The 15,496-nt window shown below is 63.9% G+C and overlaps 3 protein-coding genes across 3 annotated transcripts; all 3 read left to right on the top strand.

The window, feature by feature from the left end:
- Nucleotides 1–93: 93 nt before the first annotated feature.
- CHLRE_17g736900v5 (uncharacterized protein) lies at nucleotides 94–2,378 on the top strand. The gene is made up of 5 exons (XM_043072564.1): nucleotides 94–373; nucleotides 663–779; nucleotides 1,003–1,167; nucleotides 1,423–1,527; nucleotides 1,644–2,378. The coding sequence occupies exons 1-5, from the start codon at nucleotides 284–286 to the stop codon at nucleotides 1,782–1,784; spliced, it is 618 nt and encodes a 205-aa protein (XP_042915023.1). The 5' UTR covers nucleotides 94–283; the 3' UTR covers nucleotides 1,785–2,378.
- Nucleotides 2,379–3,348: 970 nt separating this feature from the next.
- CHLRE_17g736850v5 (uncharacterized protein) lies at nucleotides 3,349–4,650 on the top strand. Its single transcript, XM_043072563.1, has 2 exons — nucleotides 3,349–3,663; nucleotides 4,178–4,650. The coding sequence occupies exons 1-2, from the start codon at nucleotides 3,655–3,657 to the stop codon at nucleotides 4,436–4,438; spliced, it is 270 nt and encodes an 89-aa protein (XP_042915022.1). The 5' UTR covers nucleotides 3,349–3,654; the 3' UTR covers nucleotides 4,439–4,650.
- Nucleotides 4,651–4,738: 88 nt separating this feature from the next.
- On the top strand, nucleotides 4,739–14,565 carry CHLRE_17g736800v5 (uncharacterized protein). Its single transcript, XM_043072562.1, has 14 exons — nucleotides 4,739–5,454; nucleotides 5,627–5,908; nucleotides 6,083–6,194; nucleotides 6,371–6,404; nucleotides 6,585–6,660; nucleotides 6,868–7,548; nucleotides 8,699–9,073; nucleotides 9,189–9,434; nucleotides 9,569–9,616; nucleotides 9,756–10,280; nucleotides 10,481–10,642; nucleotides 10,902–11,120; nucleotides 11,273–11,279; nucleotides 11,320–14,565. The coding sequence occupies exons 1-14, from the start codon at nucleotides 5,353–5,355 to the stop codon at nucleotides 13,653–13,655; spliced, it is 5,205 nt and encodes a 1,734-aa protein (XP_042915021.1). The 5' UTR covers nucleotides 4,739–5,352; the 3' UTR covers nucleotides 13,656–14,565.
- Nucleotides 14,566–15,496: the final 931 nt, after the last annotated feature.

The following is a 15,496-nucleotide window of genomic DNA, read 5'->3' as shown; positions in this document are numbered from 1 at the left end:
AGTCCGCGTGTGCTGGAATATGATGGGCGGGGCTGTCGGCATGAGTGGGCTGGCAAAAGCATCGCAGTGATCACGGCCGTTCTGTACACAAATAAATACACGCATCCAGTAGAACCACCTTTTATTTGAGCTGTAACAAGCGAGCTTGATCTGTCTCGATTTGCGACTTGCGTTAACCATGATGAAATCGGAACTAAGCCCGCAGCTCGCAGCTAGGTTAGGACCAGGACCTGCCAACGACGGAGGTCCTCGCGGGCGGGGGCGTCCTTCGCTAGACCAAAGCATGCTGGTTCCTGGCGCAGGAGCTGGGCGAGGAGGGTCGGACTATAGCAAACTTAGGGGCATTATTCGGACGCAAAAGGACCAAGTGCAGGTGAGCGCCCGTCAGCTCGGCCGGTGATGGGCGCATGCGTCCCGTTGGGGGGGTAGCTGTTATGTAATGCGCGCGCGACTGTCTAAAGGCAGCCATACGAATGAAGTCGGGATATGAATAGGATCTGGCATTCTGGCCCAAGCGGAAGTGTGGGGACTCGCCTTTGCCCGCGCGGACGTTGAAGCCCCTGGCGTAGCGCACAACCCGTGTCCATGCCTAAATCCACCGGCGAAACTCGTCAGCGCACAGCTGTCTGACATGCTTCGCTTTCTATCACATGCTTGGTCAGGCACTTGAAAACGAAGTGGCTCACTTCCAGACACGGCTGCACCGGATAGAGGACGGCCACCGCCTGGAGCTGGCGCGTCTTAAGAAGGAGGTGGAATACCACAAGAGGCTCCGGCAGGTGAATGGATGGAAGGGCTACCTGATTATCAGGATGCATCACTTGGCGACGGCATGCTTTGCTGTCGAGTTACGAGCGCTCTGAACACATGGCATGAGGGGCCACGCACGCCCTGGCCATTTCTGTGCCCTCCGCCCAAGCGACCACGCGTTATCCTTCGCTTCATAGCACCACGTGATTGAATGCTGCGCTGTGAATCCGTGGCGGTTGCAACGCCACACAGGGTGCCGATCAGCGCTCGTATGAGCTGGAGGACCGGCTGGCGCGCGTGCAGCGGGAGGCGGCGGCGGCTCACCACACCAGCCACGACGAGGAGAAGGACAGCCTGATCGTGCAGAGCCAGCTGCTGGTCAGCAAGAACAGCGAGTTGACATACAAGCTGAAGACGGTAAGGAGGAAGCGGGGGTTGCATGGTGGGCAAGGGGGTGTACGGTATGGTATCCAAATATTGAGTTGTACGCGGGAATGGGCGGGCCGTCCTTGCGGAGGCATGCAGTGGGGAAGTAGTTACTGCAAGCCGATGTACTTTGTGCCTGGTCTCGAGGTCAAGTCTTAAACCTGAAGCCCCTGTTCGCCGAAGTTTGTTTGTTTCACTGTCAGTGCACACTTGTAATCATACTTCCATCCTGTTCCTATGGTTCAGATGGAGGCACAAGTGTCACAGCTGGAGGAGCTCAAGGCGGCGCTGGAGAGCGAGCTCAACCAGGCCTACTGCGAGCGCGACGAGCTGGCGGCGGAGCTAGAGCACGTGAGTCTAAGCGTGCGACCCCTCACACCGCCCTCATGGGCAGCCACATCAGTGTGCCTTTGCTGTGAAGGCCGGTAAAACAGATACGACTTTCGCATCTTACCCGTGCCCCGCAGATTCTGTCGCGGCAGCATCAACAGCACAGCCGCGACCCGGATGCGGATGGCGAGGATGGCTTTGATGATGGGGCAGAGGCGGCGGCTGCATCGGGGCCGGAGGGTGGGGCTGGGGCCCCTGGCAGCAGCGAGGAGCAGTGAGCTGCAGCACAAAAGCCCTGCTGCCCGTAGGGCTGACCATTGATACTCTATCGTGCCTGCAGATGGCTAAATGCCCATGCTAACGTATTTAACTGTCAGTGAGTAGTGGTTTTGAGACAGTTACGGTATGGCGCTATACCCTGGGCGCGCTATGCCCTGGGTGCCGATGAGCGTCATGGAGCAAGTATATCTGAGCGAGTGATTGTTCTGCACAACCCGAACTCGGTGTAGTAACCCGATACCGGGATTTACAGACCGTAAACATTGATTCAGTAGGCAAGGGGCGGCACGAGGCGGTAAATGCAGGAGTACCGTACTAGCTGCACGCGTGCAGGATGGCCAAGGCACCGACACGGGGTCTACTTTCCAGGAGGAAGCGAACATTGTTGGTCGCGGTGTGAAAGAAGTGGTTGGCTCCCCTGGGTTGGCTTGCCCCTTCAGGGGGCAGAGCCATAGCAATCAGGTCCTTTGGTGTGCGCGGTGTGTGGGGTGGGGTAGCAGAGCTGGTTTTGCGACGGCACGACGGTATGACGCGAGTATGTGCGCGTGCGCGCCTTGCCTGCCCGTGCCTCAGTGATGCAATCACACATGCACGCTCATGCCGCCTCCAAACGCCTCTTGGCTTCTACACCTCAATGCTCTCCACTACAAGCGCTAACTGCCAGCCCAACTAGCTCTACGGCTCGCCACCAGCACTGCACCAGCACAGCGCCCCTGCTTTCACGCAATAATGCAATGTCATACTTGAGCACCGCCCGTCATCACCACTGCCATCATGCGGCGGGGCTGGGTGCCTTCCGTTCTACCGCAGGTGCCCCTCGGGCGCCCTGTTCGCGATTGCCAGCACGCCCTGGCTGCCGTCCAACCATGCGCCACGTGCCCGTCCCGCCTGGCCAATGCCGCCGTGCGGTCGTACAGCCCCCAGAGCAGGCTTCCTGATGCCGGGCATGTGGGTTTTTTTGGAGACGACCTTGGGGCAAGAATGTTGAAATTTTGTGCAACAGCCGAACCATGCGTGCCAAGCCCGCCTTAATGTGTCGCGGCCCGGGGTCCCGCGCCCGCGCCCGGCTAGCTGTTTGCGGTGGTTGTGAGGGATTTGGAATTAGGGTATCACGGACTTTCGTGTGGAGTGGCGTGGGCAAGGAGGCGTGGCGTGGCGGGACGGGCATGCGGTGCCTCGGCACGGCGTTGAAGCCCACGCACTATGCCAGTCCCGCTGGGCTTGCAAGGGTGCTGTTCATGTCGCCGGTACCCATCATCACATCCCTTGCTCTACATGGGGCTCGGCCCATTTTCCAGCTGTACAAAGCTGACCCCCTTGTTCATGCGTGCGCCGTCTTTGCAACACAGGCCGTGGTACATCCGCTGCCGCCTGCACTCGCATTCGCATTCGCATCTACGCATTTTAATGACATTATGATTTGTACCAGGGGGCGGTGCAGACAAAGTGCCATTCCCCATGCCCCGTAATCCCCCGGGGCCCCCTTGACGGGACGATCGACCCCCGCCCAAACGGGCAGACCTTATTGTTTAGGGGGTATAAATCCGCATTAATTCCAAAGTGGTACCAAGCGACTCCTCTTGATGAGCGCTATCACTCCTTGCCATCAGCGGTCCTGTTCTTAGACTTCGGTCACAGGCGGATACCCATCCATGGAAAGTCCCTCAGCCCAGGCCACCCCGCGGGTAACTCTCTGCCATTGATGTATGGACAGCGTGCATCTGCAGCCTTGTTAAGTATGAGTTCATGCGCACCAGAGCTTGAGAGCCCAGCCACGTCAGCGCGCATGTGTCGAATGCGGGGACATGTGCCGACATGTCCACGCCAGGACGCGCAGATTAGCCCTCACACCTTTGTTTATGATTACTAATGCATAACGTGAGCCTCGTGGTGATGCGTTTGGCCCCTAGTCCTGCTTGTGGAGCGCTTCCCGAAATCCGCCAGAATGGCCCCCTGAAACCAGGCGAAACCCGAGGAACGACGACCGACCCCCCAACTTTGGCGGCCCAGAACTTCCTCACCATACCACCCCTGACAAAACTAAAATACGTGCGTAATGCTCTCCGAAAGCTCTGTAATTTTGGGCATGGGGTAAGATCCTCAGCGTTCTACCCCCCCTGATTGTATTAACAATTTGTGGGCTGGAAGTAAGCAAACTGTGACAACCGTTGCCGGCAGACAACCGTTGCCGGCAGCAGCGGGGAGCGTAGCCGTTGACAACAGCAGCAGCCGGGAGCGTGGCGGGCACCGTCATTGCCGGCAGCGGCACTGAGCCGCTGGTGCTGCTCCCAGGCGGGGCGCCGGTATCAACCGAGGGCGCTGACCAGCAGCAGCAGCCGAGAAGTGCGCGCCACCGGGCGCTGACCTCAGCCCTTCGCAACCTCAATCACAGCCGCCGACGCACCTGGGGGGCGTGGATGCTGAGGCCTGGCTGCGCGACGTGATCACAGGCTGTGAGAGCGTGTTGTTCACGGTGCAGCGCTGCACCAGAGGCACCGTGCCGGCCGGCACCGCCGCAGAGGCGCTGGACCAGGCGGCGGCGGCGCTGCGGCTGCGCAGCGGCGGCGACGGCCACAACGAGGCGCTGCTGCGGCAGGTGGTGGCGAGCGTGCAGGGGCTCAAGGGGCACCTGGCGCGCGCCATGACCAGCTGAGGTGCTGGGCGGTGACGGGGTGAGGGTTTTGTGTGGCGACAGCGCCAGCTACTGCGAGTAGAGGCACGAGTAGAGGGTGCAGGGGGCGCCTGCAGGTGCAGGTTTGGGGCTGCGCCTATCAGCGCTGGGGGCGCCTGTGAGGAGGAGGGGGTTGAGAAGAGTGCCTGCGTCTTGCGGTCCGGCGGCAGAGCACATTGTAAAGTGACGGCTGTCTTCGCGGTTCAAGTTCAAAAGCTTGCACATCTGAGCGGCCTCATACGGCTTATTCAGATAGCGCATTCACATGGGTTTGAACTGGTCTCATAAGCCTGGCGCCGCCTTGGGCGTTCCACATGTGTGAAACCTAAATCCGAATTCCTACAAGACGCTGGGAAAACGCCCTGTGCACTGCAGAATACGCAACTTACCTTATAAAAAGCAGACATACTTGTTTCCAGTAGTACGTTTCCAGTAGTCAGGAGTCAGGGAGTCCTGACGTCTCCGGAGTCCGGAGCGCCCCTTCATATCCCAATTCTGCGCCTCGACCTGCGCTGACATTTGACAGGCTTTGGGCGCTTATAGGGATGACTTCCTGCAAATATCAAAGCGCATACATAATGAATGAACAACTGCCGTTCGCTTGGCTGCCGGTTTGCCTGTAGGCCAGTCAAATCATTACATCTGCCTTGATTGAATCTGCTTCTGTATAGCCATACGCTGGCCACGCGAACGGCAGTCGCACGGGCTCTGGCATCCGGGCACTTTGACTCCGCTTACGACTTCGCCGAAATGAGGACTTTATAGGTTACCGTCAAGCAGCTGTGTACACGGCTACAAATAGCAGGACGCGGCTTGGTCCCGTCTCCCGGTCCAGCGGCGACACGACGGGCCACCGCAGACCCACGACCCATTCGGTGGCCACACGGCACCCAAAAATGCTGCTGCTGATAGCTGTGGCGCTTTTGACTATGGGGTTACAGCAAGTTACGGCGCAGAGCTGCAGCGGGAGCACGTGGACAGGGGGCGGCTCGCCGATGGTAAGAGATCGTGTCAGGCGGGGTGTCGTGTCATCTTTGTGCTGCTTGAAGATCGTCGAATCAGCGGGCATGCTGCCCTGACGGGTTGCCGCGCCGCTCATGGCGGATGGATGGGGCATGCACGGCCATAACACACTCCTAGCCCACTGCTGCCACCCCAATTCCCTCACAGTACGACTGCAGTTCAAACATGACGGCGTACGTATCCAGCAACATCACCACCCCGTCAAGCGCGATCGGGGGAAGCGCGGGCGGCCTTGCGGGACCGCCCTACTGGGGCACGTCGAGCAAGTGCCTGAGCGGCGAGCCCACGGTGTTGGCGGAGCAGCTGACGTCGTGGTTCACGGGCAACAACGGCGCGACGTCCTGCAACATCACCGTATACTTTGATACGTACGCCGCTGTACGCCACACAGGCGAGTGTTGTCTTCGGTGTCAGTTGCGCATCCCAAGGGTATGTGTGTCACTGTACATATGCGTACCGTATGCCAAGAGCGTACATGCTACCCGGGGTGGCATGGATGGTACTAGGTTGACGCCGAGGGTGCAGCTGCTGTGCGCTGAACTGACCACTTTCCGTGCGCTATTCGTGTCTACTCCACAAGACATGTGTGCTCGCTGCTCACAGGTTGGCATCCTCATTGTGCACAAGGGCGCGGCCAAGTCAAACATTTCGCCCAACCTCACTTTGCTCCCGGTGTGGGGCTCCCCAGTGACCACAAGCTGCGGAAGTGAACCTGGTATGTCATTACAGCATCGCTCGTATGTGCTTGTGTGCGCCCACGTGTGCATGTACGTGTCTGCTTTGTGAGCACGTGCTCCCCTGGGGTTGAAGGGGACATTTGCGCGCGATTGTTCCCGGCGTGACCACCTCACCACGGTCCCTGTCCCACACGCCCCAACCGTATTTCCGCAGCGGCCAAATGTGGCACCAGCGACAACGTATTCTGGTGCGTGGAATGGACGGTATTGACAGGCACGATGCGTAGAGACAATCCAGGTTATGCAGACATGAGACTTCGTTGGTTCCACACACATCTAAAGCACCCAGGAGCCCTCACTTGCCTGGCTGTCCTACTCCATCAGCGGCACTCAACAAAGTGCACCTGTGATGTGGCGCCGACTTACAGGTACACCTGCAGCTTCAGCGGGACGCTGACGTACGTGGCGGGCATCACCTTTGGCGTACAGGACAACGGCTACAAGGTGGGTGCTAGATGACGATGTGCGGCAGGCGGACAGAAATATGGAAACACGGAAGTCAAGCGGGCGGCAGTCAATTGTCGCGCGGCAGTGTAAGCCGCGCGAGTGGAAGGGCCTGCGCGGCCAGATCATTCAACGGGTTCCACGGGTTCCGCAGTCAGGTCATGGAGCTGAATTTGTCGTGGTGTTCACTTGGCTGCGTACACACAGGTGTTCGATGCGGTGCGGCTTATCGGCTACCGAGGCTACATGCCGCCCAGCCCGCCGGTGTTCTCACCCCCGAGCCCCGCGCCACCCAGCCCCTCACCACCCTCACCAGCCCCGCCCAGCCCGAATCCACCTAGTCCGGCGCCGCCCAGTCCGGCGCCGCCCTCGCCACCGCCGAGTCCTGCGCCGCCCAGCCCAAAGCCGCCCAGTCCCGCGCCACCCAGCCCCGCGCCACCCAGCCCACCTCCCAGTCCTGTGCCGCCCAGCCCAGCGCCGCCCTCGCCACCCCCGAGCCCGGCGCCGCCGTCACCATCGCCTCCCTCGCCTCCTCCCAGCCCAGCGCCGCCCAGCCCAGCGCCGCCCTCTCCGCCCCCCAGCCCGCAGCCTCCTAGCCCTGGCCCACCATCACCAGCACCGCCCAGCCCAGCGCCGCCCAACCCGGTGCCGCCCAGCCCGGCGCCTCCCATGCCTCCTCCCAGCCCGACGCCACCCAGCCCCGACCCCCCAAGCCCTGGGCCTCCGTCACCTTTACCACCTAGCCCCCCGCCCAGCCCACCACCGCCCAGCCCAATGCCGCCCAGCCCGGCGCCTCCCAGCCCGACGCCTCCCAACCCAGCACCACCGAGCCCGGAACCCCCCAGCCCGGTGCCGCCTGCTCCACCCAGCCCGGCGCCGCCCAGCCCGGTACCTCCCTCTCCTCATCCACCTAGCCCCGCTCCTCCCAGCCCAGCACCTCCCAGCCCGGAGCCTCCATCGCCGGTGCCGCCGAGCCCGTCGCCACCCAGCCCTGCTCCTCCCAGCCCGGAGCCTCCCAGCCCGGCACCGCCCAGTCCCTCTCCTCCTAGCCCAGCCCCTCCCTCCCCGGAGCCTCTACCACCTGCACCATTAAGCCCGAACCCGCCAGCCCTGGTCCTCCCAGCCCGAACCCACCCAGTCCCTCGCCACCCAGCCCCGCACCACCCAGCCCTGCACCACCGAGCCCCGCTCCTCCCAGCCCCGCACCTCCCAGCCCAGAGCCTCCATCACCGGTACCGCCGAGCCCCGCGCCGCCCAGTCCTGCTCCTCCCAGCCCGGAGCCTCCTTCCCCACCTCCACCCAGCCCGGCACCTCCTAACCCGGCACCGCCCAGTCCCTCTCCTCCCAGCCCAGCCCCTCCCTCCCCGGAGCCTCCATCAACTGCACCACCAAGCCCGGCGCCGCCCAACCCTGCTCCGCCCAGCCCGGCGCCGCCCAGCCCGGCGCCGCCCAGCCCCGCACCGCCTAGCCCGGAGCCGCCCAGCCCTGCACCACCAAGCCCCGCACCGCCGAGCCCCGCTCCTCCCAGCCCCGCACTTCCCAGCCCAGAGCCTCCATCACCAGTTCCGCCGAGCCCCGCGCCGCCCAGCCCCGCACCTCCCAGCCCAGAGCCTCCATCACCAGTTCCGCCGAGCCCCGCGCCGCCCAGCCCCGCTCCTCCGAGCCCGAATCCTCCTTCCCCACTTCCACCCAGCCCGGAGCCTCCATCACCTGCACCACCAAGCCCGGCACCGCCCAGCCCCGCTCCGCCCAGCCCTGCGCCGCCCAGCCCGGCGCCGCCCAGCCCCGCACCGCCTAGCCCGGAGCCGCCCAGCCCTGCACCACCAAGCCCCGCACCGCCGAGCCCCGCTCCTCCCAGCCCCACACCTCCCAGCCCAGAGCCTCCATCACCGGTACCGCCGAGCCCCGCGCCGCCCAGCCCCGCTCCTCCGAGCCCGGATCCTCCCAGCCCAGAGCCTCCATCACCGGTACCGCCGAGCCCCGCGCCGCCCAGCCCCGCTCCTCCGAGCCCAGATCCTCCTTCCCCACTTCCACCCAGCCCGGAGCCTCCAAGCCCAGCACCGCCCAGTCCCTCTCCTCCCAGCCCAGCCCCTCCCTCCCCGGAGCCTCCATCACCTGCACCACCAAGCCCAGCACCGCCCAGCCCTGCTCCGCCCAGCCCGGCGCCGCCAAGCCCCGCACCTCCAAGTCCGGCTCCGCCTTCACCCGCGCCGCCCAGCCCCGCACCGCCCAGCCCGGCGCCACCAAGCCCAGCGCCGCCATCACCTATTCCACCGTCACCCCCGCCTCCCAGCCCTGGGCCCCCTGTTCCCCCATCGCCTGCACCACCAAGCCCAAGCCCGCCTCCCAGCCCGGCTCCGCCGAGCCCAGCACCACCCATGCCACCAAGCCCGCCGCCTGCGCCTCCTTCCCCGCCACCGAGCCCAAGTCCGCCACCGCCGGACCCCAGCCCGCCGCCCCCCGCACCCAGCCCACCGCCGCTGCCACCCAGCCCGCCGCCGCCTCCATCCCCGCCGTCTCCACCTCAGCCCCCCTCGCCACCCAAACCACCGCAGCCTCCTTTCATCATCCCATCAATTGGGGTGCCTCCAGAGTATGTGGCGGTCAACGACTCGTTGCCACAAGGTTACTTGACCGTAACCCAGGTGGTGGATGTTCCTGACGACTTAGCCACCAGCCCTGAAGCTTTGGCGGCGCTGTTTCCTGGCGGAGCTAGCCTGGCCGTCACTGGGAAGAACATTCGCGTACCTGTGGAGATCACAACAGCGGTGCAGGTGTGGTCATGAGCGGGGAGGCGCGTGTCTTGGCCATTCGAGGCAACCTGGGGTCGTAGTCGGATCTTCGGACATGTAGGGCGCCTGCCAGCATTCGCGCTTACGGTGCCTTGCTGCTCATATGCCCCTTGCAGGCGACAGCTGTCCTAACTACAAGTCTGGGAATCAGTACCCAAGTGGAGGTGCGAAGTATACCATACTACTGCTTTGGTGTTGCTCTTATGCGGGTGACGCCTCCATTCCGGCCTAGCACGTACGTACGTGCGTGGCACGCAAAGCGACGAGCTCACCCAAACCCCGCCTGCTGCACGCTACCCCTAGGTCGGCTGCAACTCAGCGTTCCTGGATGCCTTCCGCTCGGAGCTGGCCCTGCGCGCCAACCTGACCACCGACATCATCTCCAATGTTAGCTGCAACGCCGGCGCGCCACAGCAGGCCGCCTCGCGCCATCACCGCCGGCGCCTGTATAGCAGCGACAGCCAAGGCGGCATCGCTGGCGGCGGCGAGCCCTACAGCGATGCCTGGGATGGGGGCGAGCAGAAAGACGAAGCTGGCTTGGAACTTGACGACGGCTACGGCGGGGATGGCGACGGTGCAGGTGCGGAGATGCGGCGGCTGCTTGCTGCGGCCGCGTCGGGCACGTGCCCAGCCACAGGCGCCGGCAGCCTGTCCCTGCTGGTGGTGCTCAGCGTGCCGGCTGCAGCAACCAATAACTCGCAGCTGTACAAAAGTCAGATTGCGGCGGCGCTCGACGCGTGGACGGCCGAGTCAGCGGCGGGTTCGGGAGCTCCGGGCATGCTGCAGCTGTGCGGTCCAAGCATGGACGACATTGTCACCACCACAACGGTACGCGCCGTGAATGGAGTTTTGAACTGTGCAACCACGGCACATTGAAGGCAAAAAATTGATGAGGTGCCGACTGCGAGCGAGTGGCATAGGCTGCTGAAAGAGCTGCAGTTTAGCGCCGCAGTGCTTTGCCGGCAACTCCTACCTCCACTTCAACGTAAATGGATGTTGCCAATGCCGTTCTTGTCTCGCCCACGTAGGTGCGTGTTGTTAGCGAGGTGGCGCTGAGCAGCATGGGCGCCTCAAACCTGTCCTCCGTCTGTGGCTCGGCGGACCTCACAACCACGACCGCGCTGGGCGGTGCCGGCAGCTCCGTGGCTTGTCGCGTCACCGCCGCCAGCACGGGCGATGACGGGCGGCCGGTGAGTCGCAAACATACCTGCGTGCTTCCGTCCCTTGTGCTTTCCACCACGGACCGATATTGGGAGCTCACTAAGGCATGGCAGAGCCATGTACCATTAGTAAGATTTTGCCATGAAGCGCTTACCAGTTTGGCCAACATGGATACCCTCGGGCTCACGGTGTGTCTCTTGGGATGAGCGCCTCTACACACACACCTTGCGTACCTTCCCGCGCCCGATCTCACCTACCGTTCCCCATGCTCCTCCCATCATGCCCCAGCCGGCCGTGTCGAACCCGAGCCCAGCGCCCGCCTCGGCGCCTGTTAGCGCCGCCGGCGCCACCACCTCGTATCTTTCCATCATCATCGCCGCCGCCGTGACGGGCGGCGTGGTGGGCGCCGTGTGCCTAGCAGTGATCGGGATCGTGGCCCGGCGGCGCTCCCGAGAGAAGCGCCAGCGTGAGGCTGGGGATCCAGGCGAGCTCTCTTCCTCAGAGTTGGTGAGTATGGTTCTTATGACGGTGCTGCAGCCGTGTTCATGTTCAAGAATGCAATTGACAGCGCGAGGGGTTGTTCAAATGAATGCAGCGACAGGCATGACACACGGCAGGGACAGGGGCGTCTTACCGGTGTTGGTATGTTGCAACCGCAGGACCACGGCGTGCGAAACGCGGCATCACGCACGCGGGATGGCCGCAGGTCAGGCCGGAACAGAGACCAACCAGTTTTACGTGGGAGCAGAGGCAGCGGCCTCGGCTGGATCTGGCGTGGAGGCCGGCGGCATTCTTGCTGTTATCCTTCCCACCGGGGCCACGCGCGGCAGTAGCAGTGCCCGGCCAGTCGCAGGAACAGCAGGGGCAACTGCAGCCGGAGCAAGCGGCGGCGGCAACGCGTTTGGCCGCCGCACGGCTGACATGTCGGCGGCAGAGGAGTCAGAGATTCGGTCGGCCTTTCAGCACGCGCTGCAGTCTGCGGGCCCACCTCCGCTGCCCCGCTCGGACGACTGGTCAGTGCATGGCCGCCATGCCGACCCGACATCCAGTGCACTTGTGCCGCTTGCCGTGTCCGCGCCGCCTGCTGGCGGAGCTGCGGCATGGTCGGGGCCGAACGGGCCGATGAGTGCCGACCAGGCCACGATAGGGACGTGGGGCGGCAGCAGCGGCGGCCCAGGCACGGGCTCTGGATACGTCGGTGGCGGCGCGGCGGCGGCTGGTGCTCCTGCGATGCGGGCCTCATTTGACCGCAGGGCGTCGAGCCCAGGCATCAGTGGCAGGAGTGTGAGGGTCAGCCGGAGGGTGCAGCCGCTGGGCAACAGCAATCAGGTGCCGCTGCAATCGCGCGGCGCCAGCCCCGCCGTAAGCGGTGCGCACATTAGCTCTGGCGGGCTGCCGCCTGTTGAGCTGTCGGGGCCACAAGAGCCGCAGGCGTTCCGCAGCTTCGCCTCCATGTCAGGCGCCACCGGCGCAGCTGCCGCGGCCTCCGCACCGGTGGCAGGGTCGTTTCGGCGGCAGTCTCTGGTCATGAACCCAGCGTTTGAGTCCGACTGGGAGCCCAGGGCAAGCCCTGCCGCCGGCGCTGCCGCGGGTACCAGCGCGCATGGAGGCGCGCGGCCCATGTCTGGAAGCGTGATTGTGGCCAGAGCCACGGCCGGCGGCGGTGCTGCTGCAGATGGTGCCTCGCGAGTTGCTGGCAGTCCAACAGGCAGCGAAGCAATAAGCCTGTTTGAGCGCTTCAAGAGCCAGCTCACAGGCGGACTCAACTCTGCGAGCGGTCGCCCGGCTAGCATCGACGGCTCGCCTGGCGGCTCACCGCGCGCAGGCAATCGCGGGCTGTCACTGAGGAACATAACAGCCATGTTCAAGGAGGGAGGCGGCAGCGGTGCGGGCACCAGCGTGCGGCCAAGCTTGGATGGGTTGCCGGTTGCAAATGGCGGCGGCGCCGCCGCGGGAATGGCTGCCGGCGGCGCACTGGGCTTACCGCTGCGGGAGGACGTGCCCGACATTGAAGGCGCGCCGCCGCTTGAGACGCGAGGCAGTGGTGGTGCGGCTTTGGCGCGGCACCAGATGTCGGAGGCGCCCCCGCGGCTTCGCGGCACCCTGGGTGGCCGGTCCAGTAACCTTCGCCCGACCCTGGCGTCGCCGCTGGGTCCTGGCGGCGCCGCCGCCGCCACACCGGCCAGCGGCGCGGCGGCTGGCGGCAGCGGCGCGGCCGCTTTGGCGCAAGCCATGTCGTCCGGCGGTGCGGTCCGGCGATTCATGGTGTCACCGGCCGCCGGCGCGAGCACAGTTGGCGTGCGATTTGCAGCCTCGATTCCAGAAGGAAGCCCGGAGCACTCGCCGTCCACGGGTGCTGATGACGCCATCGCTGATGGGGGCGCCGCCGTAACGGGCGTGCCGCCACCACCGCCTCGTGCGCCCAATTCGGCAGCACCAGCGGGAGCCGGCGCGCCTGTGCCTGTGCTGGGCTCTCCTCTGGCGCCGCCTTCGGCCTTTGCCCTGGGCGCTCGGCCATCCAGGCTGCTGCGCAAGGCGAAGACCCAGACTGCGTCGCCGTCTCTGCACGGCGATGAGCTGGGCGCGTTCGACGACGACGAACCGGGTGCGGGGCTGCAGCAGCGCCAGCGGCCGGGAGCAGCCGCTAGCGCCCTGTCAGCCATCTCACCCGCAAACGTGCGCGCGGGTGCGGCCGCTGGGCAACGCAGCACCGACACTGGCATGCTGAGCTCTGCTGCGGGTGCATCCGCGGCAGCGGCGGCAGCGGCCGCACCGTCGCCGGGCATTAGGTCCTCGGTCCGGCGCGCTATGTTTCCGACTGGGAGCAAGTCTGCGTCTGTGCTGGGCGGGCGGCGGGCCACACACAGCGGTGTTCCAGATGACGTCGCTGTTCCAGGAGCTAGGAGCGCTAAGCCGCCCTCGCTCCTTTCCCCGGATGCGTCTGCGTCGAGGGCGCCGGCGCCGGCAGCAGCCAAGCAGCCTTTGCGGGAGGCGTTTGCTCCTGTGCCGGATGCAGGGCCTCCGGGCTCGTTGAATGCATGATGCTGTGATGTCAACACCAGTGTGAAACTGATGCGAGACAGCGCGGGCGAGATGGAAACACAATGTGCACAACGCAGTAAGTAGCGCTATCGGGGTTAAGACATCTTTGTTGACTGCCCAAGCGGTAGGATGGGGTTGGCAGTTATGTCACGGTTAGAGGCTGGGCACAGCACACGAGCGCGACATGCCATTTTGACCTGTGCTCTGGTGACTTTGGCGAATTTGGCTGTGCCTTACCAACCGTGGCGTTTGTGTTTCGTAGCCCTATCCTCTGATTATTGTGGCAGGTGTCAGCGGGAGTGCGCTACCAGGTGTTTTTGAGGCGTTGGCCAAAAGCACACATCAGCCGTGCAATCGTGGATGACGGTGGCATCGCTTTCATAAAGAAGAACGCCTGCTCCAGCACGCCAAGAACTGCAGCGTTTTGTCCCATGCACTGTCACATCACGCGCAGTGTGCACCGCATTGTCATCCACTTTATTTATCTTTACGTTTCTTGGCAATGATGCATGGGGTTTTCTTGTCTAGTTGTGTGGAAGCACGCATACGGTTACGCTGTGATGGAGTTTGAATCCTGTCGCTATGCTATCTAAGGGACGGTGCAAACTGCATTTTTAAGCGGAGACGCCTGAGAGGATGTGACTCGAGCTGGGGGAAGCTGGAACATGCTTCAGACCGTCACATCCTGGCGGGGGTGTGGGCCGCCATTTAAGGCAAGATAGTGCATGCGCAAGATGACAAGTTCATTGCATGCTGCTGCTGGCGCCGTCCCAAACTATGGGCACGGCATGCCAGTAGAAGCCTGCTGCCTGGACTTGGCACGCGCATCCCAACCTTCATACGCTATCGCATTCACATGCATACCAATCAACAGGTTCTGCACTCTGCATGCATGTAAGCTTGCTTCAGTCGTCACTTCCCAGTTTCTTCCATGGCAACTTCGGCGCACCATTTACGGCACGCACTTCTCTGCAATCCCGCCACACAGCCAAGTAGCCAATTAGGGTGATTTAGCTTGCAAAATGGACAGGTGCTGTCCACGCAGCAGCCATTGGATAAAATCCCTGCCAGCAGAGCTTTAAATCGTGCCGTCGTACTACGTCGTACTACTGCAGCAGGTATCACCGTGACCACACATCCCGCCACGCACCGAAGTACCGCAACATGTGCATAGCTACTTCATAGCAATGTGCGCGTGAGCGAGGGGTTGCACGCCCCCCTGGCTTATAACACTGCTGGCCACCCTGCGGATGATCCCAAAAGCCCATGCCGCACCAGTGCCTCACCACCTTACTTGCCCTCATCCGAGCGGCCCTTCTGGTCGTCGCGGCTGCCTGTCATGCTGCTCGCGGTGGCTGCCAGCTTGGCAAGGCCCTGCGTCACGGCACCCAGCAGCCCACCACCGCCACTGCCGACAGTGTGGCCCTCTCGGTCCTTCAGCCTCGCTGCCACCGCTGCCACCACTCCATCCTGCCGCCGGTCAGGCTCGACATGAGGCCGGTGCTGCCGCCACCACTGCTGCCCTGGCCAGAGCGCTCCTGCGCAGGCGGCGGCGCTGGCGCCTTGCCCGGGACCACCTCCCACGCCACGCCGCCGCTCGTTTCCTTGAAGTCTCCACCACCGTAACCACGCACCACCACCACCACCACCACCACCACCACCACCACCGCCGCCGCCGCCCCGACTAGAGGGGCCCCCGCTGCTAACACCGCCCTTGCTGTGCGGCTGGGCGCTACTGCTTCCGCTTCCGCCGCTGCTGGTGGGAGTGGCGGCGTTGGCTATGCCAGCGGCGCTGCGCGCCGCCTCCTCGGCTTCAGCACCAGAGCCAGCGACGACGGTGG

This window comes from Chlamydomonas reinhardtii, chromosome 17 (assembly GCF_000002595.2).
Source record: "Chlamydomonas reinhardtii strain CC-503 cw92 mt+ chromosome 17, whole genome shotgun sequence".
In the NCBI taxonomy this organism is placed as follows: Eukaryota; Viridiplantae; Chlorophyta; class Chlorophyceae; order Chlamydomonadales; family Chlamydomonadaceae; genus Chlamydomonas; species Chlamydomonas reinhardtii.
This window is presented reverse-complemented; position numbering and strand designations above follow the sequence as displayed.

Excerpts from the sequence above, each read along its gene's own strand:
- CHLRE_17g736800v5 (XM_043072562.1), top strand. The coding sequence starts at position 5,353 with ATGCTGCTGCTGATAGCTGTGGCGCTTTTGACTATGGGGTTACAGCAA. Across the intron at positions 6,661-6,867 it reads TACAGGACAACGGCTACAAG|GTGTTCGATGCGGTGCGGCT; the intron begins GTGGGTGCTAGA and ends GCGTACACACAG. Across the intron at positions 9,617-9,755 it reads GAATCAGTACCCAAGTGGAG|GTCGGCTGCAACTCAGCGTT; the intron begins GTGCGAAGTATA and ends CGCTACCCCTAG.
- CHLRE_17g736900v5 (XM_043072564.1), top strand. The coding sequence starts at position 284 with ATGCTGGTTCCTGGCGCAGGAGCTGGGCGAGGAGGGTCGGACTATAGC. Across the intron at positions 1,168-1,422 it reads TGACATACAAGCTGAAGACG|ATGGAGGCACAAGTGTCACA; the intron begins GTAAGGAGGAAG and ends CCTATGGTTCAG. Across the intron at positions 1,528-1,643 it reads TGGCGGCGGAGCTAGAGCAC|ATTCTGTCGCGGCAGCATCA; the intron begins GTGAGTCTAAGC and ends CGTGCCCCGCAG.